Raw genomic sequence first — 13,077 nt, 5'->3', positions numbered from 1 at the left:
TTAATATTAATATTTAAATATAAAAATTTCGAAAAAGTCACGTGCGTTGCACGGGTCAACCTACTAGTTTGGTATACATAGTGGGGCGGTTTTGAATTGAAAGAGAGGTGGAAAAACGGTTTTGAATTGAAAGAGAGGTGGAGGAACAATTATGAATTGAAAGAGAGGTGGATGAATGGTTATGAATTGAAAGAGAGGTGGAGGTGTAGTTATAAATTGAAACAGATAATTTATTTTGAAAATTAATTGCATAATGAGAGAGTGTCTGTTGTATGATAGAGAAATAAATTTAATAAAATATTTGAAATGGAGCAACCGTTTGAATTGAAAGAGATAATTTATTTTGAAAATTAATTGCATAATGAGAGGAGTGTCTGTTTTATAAGAGAGAAATAAATATTAGGAGATGTGAGTAGTGACCAAACGTGAACAATTTGATTATTACTAAGTGGTTAACACTTTCTTCAGTAGTTTCCACCAGTTACATCCACTTACTTATAAGGAGTAGTTGAGCGGTTACCACTTTCTTCCACCCTCTTATAAGGAGTAGTTTTCACCAATTGCATCCAAAGAAAAAAAAATCTCATAAATTTTTGACACATTTTGAACTCTCTTCCTTCACGCTCCATGTTCTTCTCCTACTCTCACCCATCTTAGTCCCTCTTCAATCACCATTGTACAACAATAACCACCATTGTTTCCTCCTTCTCGCACTTCCCAAAGCGTTCGAAGTAGAAACGTGTCTCATTGTTATAGGATTTGAACATTTTTGTTTCTATTGCTTTCTTAATTTTTTTTTTTATATTTTTGTATGAATCCTAAACCAGCTTTGCGGGCAAAGTTTTTATGTCTACTGATGCTTTTATCTATTAGATATTACATAAGTTGGAAGTTTGGTAATTTGTATTTAGTTTATTATTTTATTTTTTTCAACTTCTTTGTCATGGAAGATGTGGATTCAATTGATATGGTGATAGATTATACAACTTCCAACATACAACCATTTGCATTATGTTTTGACATGGTTTGTTGGTCCATTTGTTTTAAACCTTAATTTTAATCTTGATAACCTTACAAAGTTCAAGATTACACCCAAGTTAAATCAAAATTTAATATTCAAAAGCAATAAAATGAAAATATAAAAAATTAACATAAAATCTTAATAAAACTATTATAAATGGTGCATTTAGATAATTTATATATTTTCTCATATAATTTAATATTTATTAAAATTATATGAATATATAAATAGTAAAAATAAAAAAATGCGGATACATAGGCACGTGAGTGCCTGTGTTCCCGCTAGTAAATATAAATTAAATAAATTAATAATAATGAAATTATTTTATTCAATAATTATTATTTTATTTTAAATTTATTTGTATCAAATATTTAATAATATTATTATTAAAAATAATAATAATAAAAATAAAAATAAATATAGTTATATATATAAATAAATTTATATAATAATAATATTAACTATAAAAATAAATTAATTTATTATTCAAATATTTTTAAAAACAATGATAAATTTGTAAACTTACAATTTTACATCTTTTAAAAACAATGATAAATTTGTTAACAAATATCTCCATTAATAAATTATAACAATAATTAAATTATATAAAGCATATCATTCATAAAAAAAAATTAAAAATTATTATTTATTATTTTCTTATTTCTGTATCTTTATCGAGATTAAAAAAATAGATTGCTAAGTATTATGATTTATTTAATTTTCATAAGAAAAATAAAAATTGAATTACAACATGAAATAAATAAATTAAAGTAACAAAAATGAATAATGAAAGTGGAAGAAAAAAAAACATAATGAAAGTGGAAGAAGAAAAAAATAAAAAGAAAGAAAGAATTTGCTTGGTGAAATATTTTTAAAACAAAACTATAATATCATTCTTAAAATAAGTTATAAAGAGGAATATAATAATGAAAAGAGAGAAGAAGAATAAGATGAGAAACTCTATAACAAATTCTAAAAAAAAAAAAATATTTTTTAATTTTTTTCCTCTTCTTTGCAACAATGCCATATTGAGAATGCATTCATCCTCCTCGTTTACGTCCACATTGATTCAATAAGAAATACCTTTAGATTGTAAAGAATGAAAAAAATAAACTAAGTTTTTATGATTTACATCCATTTCTTTTATGTTTCTTTTTTTTCGGTCATTTTTTCTCAGAGATTTTTTTATAAGGTACTTTTTTGTTTGGAGGGAGTTAAAATAACAGTCCATCAAACCACGTTTGAATTCAAAAAAAATTTTGATTCATTCTTTTCAAACAAATGCAGTGCACGTCTCTCAAATAGTTTCTTTCAAATTTAATATTAACTCTTTTTTTAATTTTAAATTTTAGTAATTATAAAAGGATGAAATAATCTAAATAAAATAATTAAATGAATATTAATATAAGAATAAAATAGAATTTTTATTTTATGTAAAACTAAAAATAGTTAAAATAAAAAATCGTCTCTCTCTCTATATATATATCATGTGGTGATAAAAATATATATATCATATCAACAATGATATATAAATTCATTGAATCATTGATCCACCTGCTGTAACATGTATGAAAGTAGGCTCTAGTTGCCTTTATTTGATTTGTTTGTTTACTTACACTTATCATTTAGGAATAGCACGTCGAATGCGCGGGTTCAAATAACCTATAAGGTACATTCAGACACTGAAGTTTCAACCTAAGTGGTCGTGACATGTCATGTCAAATCTACTTTATTTATTAGTATTCCAAACTCTTAGTATATCATCAAATACTCATTTCTCTAAATCTTGTGAAATAGTTCTTGTACATTTTGTTCCACTCGGGAATAAAAACAGAGCAACAAAGAAATAGATAAATTGATTAAATAAGTTTCATTCTATATCTGAATTTCACAGTCAGACAAACATATAATTTCAAGTTGTTTAATTTCTATATCCAAGGACGGATCCACAGTACGATCAAAAGAAAGTTAAGTTTTAATTTTAAATATGTAATTTTTTAATAGACATTTTTCGTGTAACAGGTTAGATTACAAGGTTAAAGGGTTATATGGTGTTCTGATTCTCAATGTTGTAATGGAGATTATATTCTTCAATGCTAGAACAACATTGAAAGGAAATGTTAACTAATTTTATGCATAAAACTGAATTTTATTATATCTCAAATCACAAAAGATGGAAGTATATGTATTATAATTCGTACTGATTCTATGTTTAAGTTCGATAGCTTATAGGATCTAACAAATACAACAACTCACCAAAATATAGTCTCATAGTAGAAACAGAAACGAAATCATCATATATGATGATAATTGAAAGCCATCAGATTCAACCAGTACGTATGAATTGCATTTAGATGTCAATGTTAAGAATCTTGTTACATAACTTTTCAATGAATTTGATGTCAAACTAGTGCTAACTGAATAAAGATACGGAAACAACACTCTTCGGCTATTTCTGTTTTCTTGGTTCCAAAACTGTAATTTTGAAAACAGTTCTAAACCTATTTGAGCAGAAAATAATTATCCAAACATGTTCTCTGTTTTACTTTTAAAAACTGAATAAATGTTGAGAACTAAAATGAAACAAGTCCAAGGGTGTGTACTAGGATACGAACAAGAAATATGGCAATGTAAATCCGACGCAAAAGTTTAATTGGCAGAGAGAACGCATATTTGATTTGTGGTTCAAACACGATTACCCCGAAAACACATTGGATAAACCAGGCTCAGCATGAGAATTAATTGCACTAATCTCACCAACAATTTCATTAAGTGCAACTTCGTCTTTGAGTATTGAAGTATGCGACACACCGTCTATCTTAACCACTTTAAGGTATTGACTTTTCTCCTCTTTCCAAAGTGATTGAAGCGCCAACAAGCTCACCAAGTTCACCGTTCCATCACCATCCCCGTATGAAATTTGAGGCCGCTCATCAAAATCGCCTTTTTCATAAAACAAAGTTTCCAAGGTTCTCACTCCTGTTCCCATGATACAAGTTACAGGCACGTGTGGCGCTTGAATGTTCCATATCAAGGGTACAATGCGTGTCTGGTAAGGGAAAACCCCTTCCGGAAAACCAATGTCTTTGAGAAAATCAACCATGTCATGTGCGGAATAGGTCTTATTTGGAGTGATCACAATTGGTTTTTGAGGAGCAAATACTTTGGGGTTAGGCAAAAGCCAAAGGTTACTCTCGGAGCTTCTTTGTTCACCCCTCACTAATAAAGGGTCCACTAGAGGCACTCCTAGAGTGTTGCCAGATGCAAAGGTGAACATTTCGTCAATAGCACCACCCCATGGAGCTGAAAGAGCAACGAAGTGCTTGATGAATTTTTCACGCCAAGAGGGGGGGTTTCGAATCAGGAGTTGCAGGACAAATAGACCTCCTAGACTGTGGGAGAGAAGTATCACTGGCTTCCCACCGTTGGAATTGCTTGCTTCTTCAATCAGATTCTTTAGGTCTTTTAGGAACTTGGATCCAACTTGTGAGGGGTGACCTTCAGCAGCCAGACCATATCGAAAGTCATAGGGGGCACCAAATAGAGTCTCACCATCAGCATAACCAAGCTTTTGTAATGAATCCACAAGGGGTGCCATGTATCCGGTAATATGCCTATTCATGCAATTCATTGATGAAAAAACGTTGGGGTGTTGAGAAAAATTGAGTGTTGAAACAGAGGGATGCACTTACTTGAGATGAGGATTGAGATAAAGAAGGGAGGTGATGGAGCCAAAGTGAGGGACCCGAGTGAGAACTCCAGGGGTGTTGAAGTAATCATCGAGTTGGGGATTGTAGTGAAGGGTCATGCGTTCAGCAAAGCATTGGGTGAAAGGAGAAAGAATGACAGAGGAATCAAACCAAAGTCTGAACCAGCCTTTGTTTTTCTTCCCGACAGGGTACCAGGATTCGCAGATGAAACTAGATGGCTTGTACTCTCTGTTCAACTTCCCTTCTAGCTGGTTCCCTCCGTTACCAGGTATTAGAATCAAAGGGTGGAGGCTTCCGCTTGTGCTGCCACCACACGTGCATACCACTGACAGCATCACAACAACCACTGTGACTGTCGCAAACCCAATCCTCACCACACCCTGTTCCTTCATCACAATATGGATAATTTATTCAAATACCTACTATACCCCTTTCTGCTCCTGGGACTTTTTTTAAGTGTTCTTTACACACGCATAATCATGGAAGAGGTGAACCGGGAAAGAATATGTGGTGGACATTTTTATTTTATTTTATTTTCGTTTTAAAATCATTTACTAGAAATTAGCCACGTTTTCATTTCTTGAATCGCTTATTGAAACTACTCTGAATGAACCCTCAGTTGGCGTGGAAATGAATTAGATTCGATTTGATGGATAGGATGAATTAAAAATTAGGTCATCTGCTACATAGTTTTTATATTTAATATTTAGTTTCTCAATTTATTTATAGAGTTGTATGGTTGAATTTTTCTTCTTATTATTTTTTATTTTGGAATGGAAAAGGTAAAGTGACTTTGATAGGATGTAGAAAGAAGTAAGTGACATTCAAGTTTTGGGTCATCGTCAAACGAAATTTAAAAGGCCTGAAGAGTGTCATACACAGCCCAAAGAAGTCGTTCTTCTGAAACAAGGCAAATTATTCGTGTACCCCTATGTTTTCTTGCTGCACTCCCATGGGTGGTGAAAATCAATGAAGCTCAGACACTTCTCTTAAATAACGTGTCGGTGTCGGATACTCATATCGGACACCGACACTCATATGACACTTGTAGGACACGTATTCGTGAAATGTCCAATTCAAAAAGTATTTGTTGGATTTATGACAATTCTAGTACGGTTTGAATAGAATTTTAAAAGAAAAAATACATTAATTTTTTAAAAACTCAAACTTATTGTATAAATTTTTATTATGATTATAAAAATAAGAAATAAATCCTTTTGAATCAGTCATGAAAAACATTTTTCTGCTCTAAAAAATAATTTGAAACATACTTGTGCAAATAAATCTTTATTGTCAATTTATATAATTCATAATTATATAATATATAGATCTCATATCCTACATTTTAGATATTATACGGATCTTCATGTTCGTGTCCGCGTATCTGTGTCCGTGTCAGTATTCGTGCTACATATGTTTAGATAGGTGAAAATACCTTTTAATGGAAAAGGTAAATAAAACTCTTTCTTATTCTCTTTCACACTTATTCATCTTCGGGTTCTTCTCCATAGCATCCGCACTCCCTCACCTATGCTCATTTTTGCGATTTTGGTAAGAGAACACTTCCGGGCCCCTTTGACTGTTCAAGTTTTGAGTCTTTATATTTACTAAACTCAGTAAGAACTAAAAACAAAATCTCAGGTAGTTGCTTTCAAAAGTAAATCTTGGGAACCAAGACACTCCTTATCTACTGGGGGATTCATCATCCCAATCCACATAAGAGATAGAAGAAACACAGAAAACAAAAGGTCATCTTACTATAAGGAAAAACAAGAACTCTGGAAAAACCGAACAGAGACAGAAAAGAAGATAAAGGAGCATTCAAAGCACTTTCAAAATAAAAGAATATTGGAAAATAAAACTAATTCTCGTTATATTTCAAATAAAATGTTATTTTTCATTTTGATTGTTCAATATTTTATCTGAAGATACACACAAAAGTATAAGGCATGCCATAAAGCAAATTAAGATAAGATAGAAAACAAAGTGTTTACTTGTCCACCAACAGTGCATGACTTAAGCATTTTGGTAGACATTTACCACTAAACCAAAACAAAAATGACTTTACCTTGTTGAACAAGCTTACCATAAATATAACCATCAATTATAAGCCATTAAAAAAAGTCTTCTTGACCTTAACAACGTTTCTCCTTCATATTTTTCTATTTCGTCGATGAACTGAGTATCAGGATGCAAATTCTTTCTGGATAGTTTAGGTTACTTAAATACATACCAAGAAATTTGACAAAAAACAAATTGTCATGCCATGAAAGCAAAATTGATCACGTATATGCACTGTCCAACAAAAATAGAAGGCAAAACAATACATTCTTTTAGATTTGAAGTTTGATTTTGATGATGAAAATTGTGCATGCTACGATATTTAAAACTTGTATAACGTCTGATGAGTTTTGAAGCAAAAAAGTCTCCATAATATAATCTGCTAAAAATTTCTTCCTCACTTTAACAGTGAATCCTTGTCTTTAAATAAGGCAACTTGGAAATCTATTCTGAAAATTACAATGGTGCAGAGAGAAAAAGATAAAAAGAAAAGAATAGAGTTAGTTCAGTTGATCTTCTTGTTCATGTTGTTGACAAGCTGCTTCATCTGAAACCTCCAGAACAAGAAATAAGCCAACCCTATTCCAACCATCACATACATCCAAACATTCTCTCCCTCACTCTCTTTGGGAGACCTCACCTCCTCAATCTTAAAACTCTCACTCGAATTCCCCAAAATGCCCTCCATCATGCGCCCGTGCAGCACGTAAGCCCTCTCTCTCTCCCGCACCACAATGGAAGTGGGAAACCCCTCATCATCAAGGTCAATTTTGTCAAACACCACACCCTGGCTCCACCCATCGTTACTCTTTAGCAACCACACCCTCCTCAACGACACCACCAAAACGACGCCGTCGTTCCTCAAAGCGACGCCGTCCGCGCCCACGAGATCCTCGTTCAGGAGCACGAGTCTTGCCACGCCGTCATCCGCGTCCACCTTGAACATCTTCCCCGTGTTGGTCTGAACCACCAGGAGATAACCCTTGCTGTTGTAAACGACACCGTTTAGCCCGCATGAGCTGAACTTTTCCTCGATTATCACAGGGTGTTCCGTGAATCTCGCGGAATTTGAAAGGATCGAGGCTTCTCCCTTTTCGTTGACCTTCCAGATGTAATTTCCCACCGAGTTGGTCACATACGCGTTCCCTTTGAAATCCGCTGCGACGTCGTTCGCGATGGCACGTTCCTCGTCGCCTTCTACGGCGGAGGGGAGGGCGGAAAGGAAGAGGCGGCGGCCGGAGCGGAGATCGTAGGCGGCCAGGGCGTTGAACGGAGGGAGGGGGGCCAGTGCGTGTAGCGCCGCCAGGACGCGGTTGTTGCGGGAGTCCACGGCGAGGCCCAGGATGCTGACGTTTTCCGGGAGGGAGGGGTCGGAGACTAGGGTTTCGACCACGCCGGCGTCGGAGATCGCGGAGATAGTGCGGTGGCGGAGGGATCCGACCAGGAAGTGTTGCGCTGTGGGATCCCACGCTAGCCCTTCCGGGAAGAGATTCGGGGAGCGGAAGTTGATGACGTGGGGGCTGGAGGCGATAATGGTTGAAATTTGGACGGCGAAGAAAAGGAAGAAAACGGTGGTGGTTGTGGGATTGGTAAAGGAGTGTTTGGATGATAGTGTTGACATTGTTGACAGTTTTGGGAGTTTGGGTTGAATTGGTGAGTTTTGTTACGAGCTTAATAGGTTTTTACTTTCAGCTTATTAGCTTTGGGTTTTCTTGTCAAACGGGTTAAGATACGATTCTGGAACTTAATCTTTAACTATGTTGATAATATTTATTGGTTATTCAGATTTAATACTTTATCTACAATAAAATAATATATGAAATCAGACTTGAAAGTTCAAGAGTGAGTTTTTATATTTAAATTTAAAATTATATAAAAATTGTATATTGTAATATGAAACTAAATACTTTAATCTATAGTAAATTATTAATTACATTTTGTATGTCTCTCATATTTTAAAGGATTAGAAAATATTAAAAATTAATTCAGTATATTTTTCAGATATTATCATTTGTTTAGAATTAGGATTGAGTTCATTATTCTATGAATATTTTAAATATACTCCTTCCAGTCTAAATCTTCTATCTTATTTTTAATTAGTAAATATGTAATTTTTAAAATATAATTAAATATAATTAAGTTTTTTATAAAAAAAATGATATTTTTAATTAAGTTCTTATTAAAAAAAAAGTCTATTAATTACTTTGAATTTTAATCTATTTTAATTAAGTATTTATTGTTTAATTGAGTTAATATAACATGATTGTTATCTTACATCTTATAATGTCTAGTGGTTTATGGTGTTGATAAATATGAAATTTTATTAATTAAATATAAAACGCATTTTGGTTAATGTAAAAAATGAAAATCCCTTATCATTTTAAATTAATAATAATATAGTTTATATTAACAATAATATCTCACCATTCTTAATACATGGAGACACTTAAGATGACAGAGTAAGTGACACTCATTCTCACTTGTTAAGGATTCAACAAAAAATATAATTTTTTTGAATATCAAATGAACCAAACTAAATTTAATAAAAACTCAAATAAAAATATATAAAATTACAAAAAACTTAAAACTTAATTAAGTATAAATATAAATATAAAATATATACATAAAATTAGGAATATCCATTAGATATTATTAAAATAAATTATAATTTAATGTTCATTTTTATTTTAATAATTACTTAGAAGAAGAAAAATTCTTTACAACTATTAAGTATTGGGTCCATACTTTATTTTTTATTTAGCTCTTTTTCGGGTAAAAAATAAAGTATAAAACGATTTGTTTAAATAAAGTTTCAAAATTATGACAATGAAGTATTTTATGTAGCTATAAAAGTAATAAAGTGTTTTTATGTGAAAAAAAGTCACACTTGAAGATAATCTAAAAAAAATAAAAAAATGCTTATATCAATTAAAGTAATTTATTTTAAAATTAATATGCACCTATAAGATTGAGTTGTAGATAAAAAAAAAATGAATGGTTGAAATTGAGAGTTTCATTTAAGTTATATTTGAGTATATGTATATGAGTAAGGATTCACTAATTTTCATACTAAGTAAAATGATTTACTCTTAACTATACTATTCTATATTTTATTTTGAATTAATCCTTTAGATTAATTAAGTGATATGTGTACTTAATTATTTCTCTTAGAAAATCATCAACATATGTTGTGGAATGTGTCTCAACACAAGTATTACAATTTAATCTCTCATATTTATTAATATATATGTAATAATTACTTAAATATAAAAATATTATTATATAAGTTTTTCTTACTGAAAATCCAGACAAAAAATAATACTTTTACGAAAGATCTTATCTCATTTAAAAATATATAATAAGTTCATCATATACTCCTCAAATAGTAAAATGAACATTCTAAGTCACATAATAATTAAAATAAGTTATATATTATAAAAGCATCTAAAAAATATTGATACATTAGTTTTTATATCATTAATATGTTATTTAATAAAAAATAAAAATAAGTAAATTTTACCGTATATAATAGAAAAGTAAAAACAATAAAATCATGTCTTACGAGTGAATAGAATAAACAAATATTTTTTTGCCATATATATATATATAAAAGAGCAAAAGTACTTAATAAATATTTTTAAAGATAGAAAGAATAAAAACATGTAAAATTAGAATTTAACGTTTAAAATAATTTGTTTCTATACACGTTTAAACAAATGACATAAACTCACTAAACTCATAAAACAAATGACATAAACATAAACAATAGGGCGACAAAATTTTCAACCAATAAAAAAAATAAAAACTAACTTAAATAATGAAAAGTGATAATAATAATGATAAATTAATAAATAAACAAATAAAATTTATAATTAAGGATGTGAGTTAATAGGACCTAGTTGAAAATTCAAAGAAAATGCCAAGTTAGAGTCAATGCTAATAATATACCTATATACTAGAAATATAATAAATGTTATTTAAAAAAAACCATTTAAGCATCCAAATAATATTACATGGATATATAATAATAATAATAATAATAAACATAAACATGCGGATATAAAGTTTAGTGTATAATAAAACAAAACGAAATAAACTTAGACATTAATATATAGTAATAATTTTCTAAATTATTCACTCTTAAACTTTTAACATCGTAGGTTTATTATCACAATTAGAAAGAATATAAAAATTACAACAATAAGCCACTAAGAAATTATACAAAATCTAATTAATATAAATTTTTATTCAAAACACATTTAAACAAATCAAATTAATTTAAAAGAACCTTAATTATACTAATAGATGGGAGAAATTTATCTTTTATTTTTTATTGTTTAAGATCGAGTCTACTGTTTTTTTTAATAATAATACTTTTCGATAAAAAAAATTTACGCTTATATATAAAGACATCAACAACGACCTTCCATCAATGTAACGAAAACCATTATAACATAGATGATGAAGGATGGAGAAAAAAATTTCTCCACATAATCTCTTTTCACAAAAATAAGTCAATATAATTCGTGGAAATTATTTATGAGTAGCAACAAGATCTCCATTTATCAAAATGATTATTTTCATTAGAAGAATTGAAAAAAAAAGAAGACAAAGTTGTTAGAGTGTACCAATAAAAGACAAAAAAGTAAAACGATACCGAAAAATAGAGGGAAATGCTCACACAAACTCTAACGAACTTATAAGAAATGACCATGAAATTTTTTAAAATGTTCAAATAGAAGGTGAATGATTATACACTTCACCTTAAAGTGTAAAACAAGGAAATGCTCAAAATGTTGCATCTTAGGACAACGTGGCACAAAAAAGTGAACTATTAGTTGATATATCATCTTAATCAAACAAGAATTCATCATTAATATTGAAAACCACTCATAAATATGTATAAGGAACAACCCTCCACAACATTTGTCATAAATATATGAGTAGAAATATTATATCCAAAGTAGGATAATAAACACAACTCCAAGTATAGGTTCACAAAGTTTTGCACATATAAAAGAGGACGGTAAAAATATGACATCATCAACATTGAGACATTTAAAATAGTTAAACTCATTTATCACTCAAATTGATTATTCCAACATAACTTTATTTATAAAATTTGACTTTAGAAGGTTTGTGTATTCTTCCATATTCAAAAAATTAAAAAACATGATTCTATATAATCTAAAAAAACTCAGATGTATCTGACTAACTCGAGTAGAAATACATGATTATACAAATATTAAAAGTCAATAAATATTATTTAAGTACTAAATAGTTATATTTTTTTTATTATCTAAGTCTTATTAATAGAGATATAAAAACGTGTATATAGAGATTAATTTTACATGGAATATTCACTTAATACTTTATGTAACTCTTAATTACTGGAGTGTCGGAAAATCTTTCTATAGGAAAATCTACCATAAATATTCATCACCAATTTGATGATAAATCCTCATACAAAGGGAGCAGCTACCCATGATCACCTCTCTTTCCATCATGAATGGACAAAATTCCTTTCTCATAAGAAGTATATATTAGAGATATTATCTCGTAAATAAATAAAGATAAAACAGTATGCAACTTATACTTTTGTAATTATAAAATTAGATGCAAATCTTTTGGGACAAAAATCATATATATTTTTCCACACAGTAATTTATTTTTCCAAAAAAGATTGTCTAAACCAACATATAAACACGTAACATAAATTGTGATTGTTGTCTTCCTTCTCTTTTATTTAAAGCACATGGATCCTGTGTTTGGATTTGTTTTTCTTCCCCTAGCTGTAAGCACAAAAACTATAGTAGTCAACAGTATTAACAATACTCATTCACGTGTGACCACCAATCTCTTCTGCCACATCTTCCTTTATTCCATTTTTTTTTCTGTTTCCTTCCACTCCCTCATCTTCTCTCTGTTTTTCTCTTGTTTTTTACGGCACTTTCTCACACCATAAATGTTAAAACTGCTGTCCGTCTTTGCAGTCTCTCTATTATTAAAAAACCACCAATGCATATTTGACCTCGTCTACTTTGTCATATACGTGTCTCTGTTATAATTTTCAACATTATTATTTTTTATCATTAACCTCGTCAATCCTTCCTAACAGAATGTAAGTACAAAATGACCTATTCACTTATTAAATCAAAATCTTTTTTATTATTATTATTTAAAAGAAGGGTCAGTGGAAGTGGAACATTATTTCATTACTCTTGTGTTTTTCATTTACCTGCTCCCAACTTTTTTTTTCCATGCGCCATTTTATATGTCCTTCTT

At 30.2% G+C, this 13,077-nt stretch overlaps 2 protein-coding genes across 2 annotated transcripts; both read right to left on the bottom strand.

Annotated features, from left to right (window-relative positions):
• Positions 1-3,346: 3,346 nt before the first annotated feature.
• Positions 3,347-5,336, bottom strand: LOC137822816 (alpha/beta-Hydrolases superfamily protein). The gene is made up of 2 exons (XM_068627818.2): positions 4,714-5,336; positions 3,347-4,635 (listed from the first exon to the last, which is right to left on the bottom strand). Exons 1-2 carry the CDS (start codon positions 5,121-5,123, stop codon positions 3,717-3,719), a joined length of 1,329 nt encoding a protein of 442 aa, XP_068483919.1. The 5' UTR covers positions 5,124-5,336; the 3' UTR covers positions 3,347-3,716.
• Positions 5,337-7,140: 1,804 nt separating this feature from the next.
• LOC137822817 (uncharacterized) lies at positions 7,141-8,627 on the bottom strand. The gene has a single exon (XM_068627819.1). The coding sequence runs from the start codon at positions 8,411-8,413 to the stop codon at positions 7,298-7,300; it is 1,116 nt and encodes a 371-aa protein (XP_068483920.1). The 5' UTR covers positions 8,414-8,627; the 3' UTR covers positions 7,141-7,297.
• Between the last annotated feature and the right edge of the window lie 4,450 nt (positions 8,628-13,077).

The sequence above is a fragment of the Phaseolus vulgaris genome, chromosome 9 (assembly GCF_051622355.1).
Source record: "Phaseolus vulgaris cultivar YP4 chromosome 9, ASM5162235v1, whole genome shotgun sequence".
NCBI lineage: Eukaryota > Viridiplantae > Streptophyta > Magnoliopsida > Fabales > Fabaceae > Phaseolus > Phaseolus vulgaris.
The sequence above is the reverse complement of the archived record's forward strand: the minus strand, read 5'-3'. Positions and strand labels throughout refer to the sequence as shown.

Bases quoted from the DNA above. Each gene is read 5' to 3' on its own strand.
- LOC137822816 (XM_068627818.2), bottom strand. From the start codon at position 5,123: ATGAAGGAACAGGGTGTGGTGAGGATTGGGTTTGCGACAGTCACAGTG. The intron at 4,636-4,713 runs GTAAGTGCATCC...TTGCATGAATAG, and splicing joins TATCTCAATCCTCATCTCAA to GCATATTACCGGATACATGG.
- LOC137822817 (XM_068627819.1), bottom strand. From the start codon at position 8,413: ATGTCAACACTATCATCCAAACACTCCTTTACCAATCCCACAACCACC.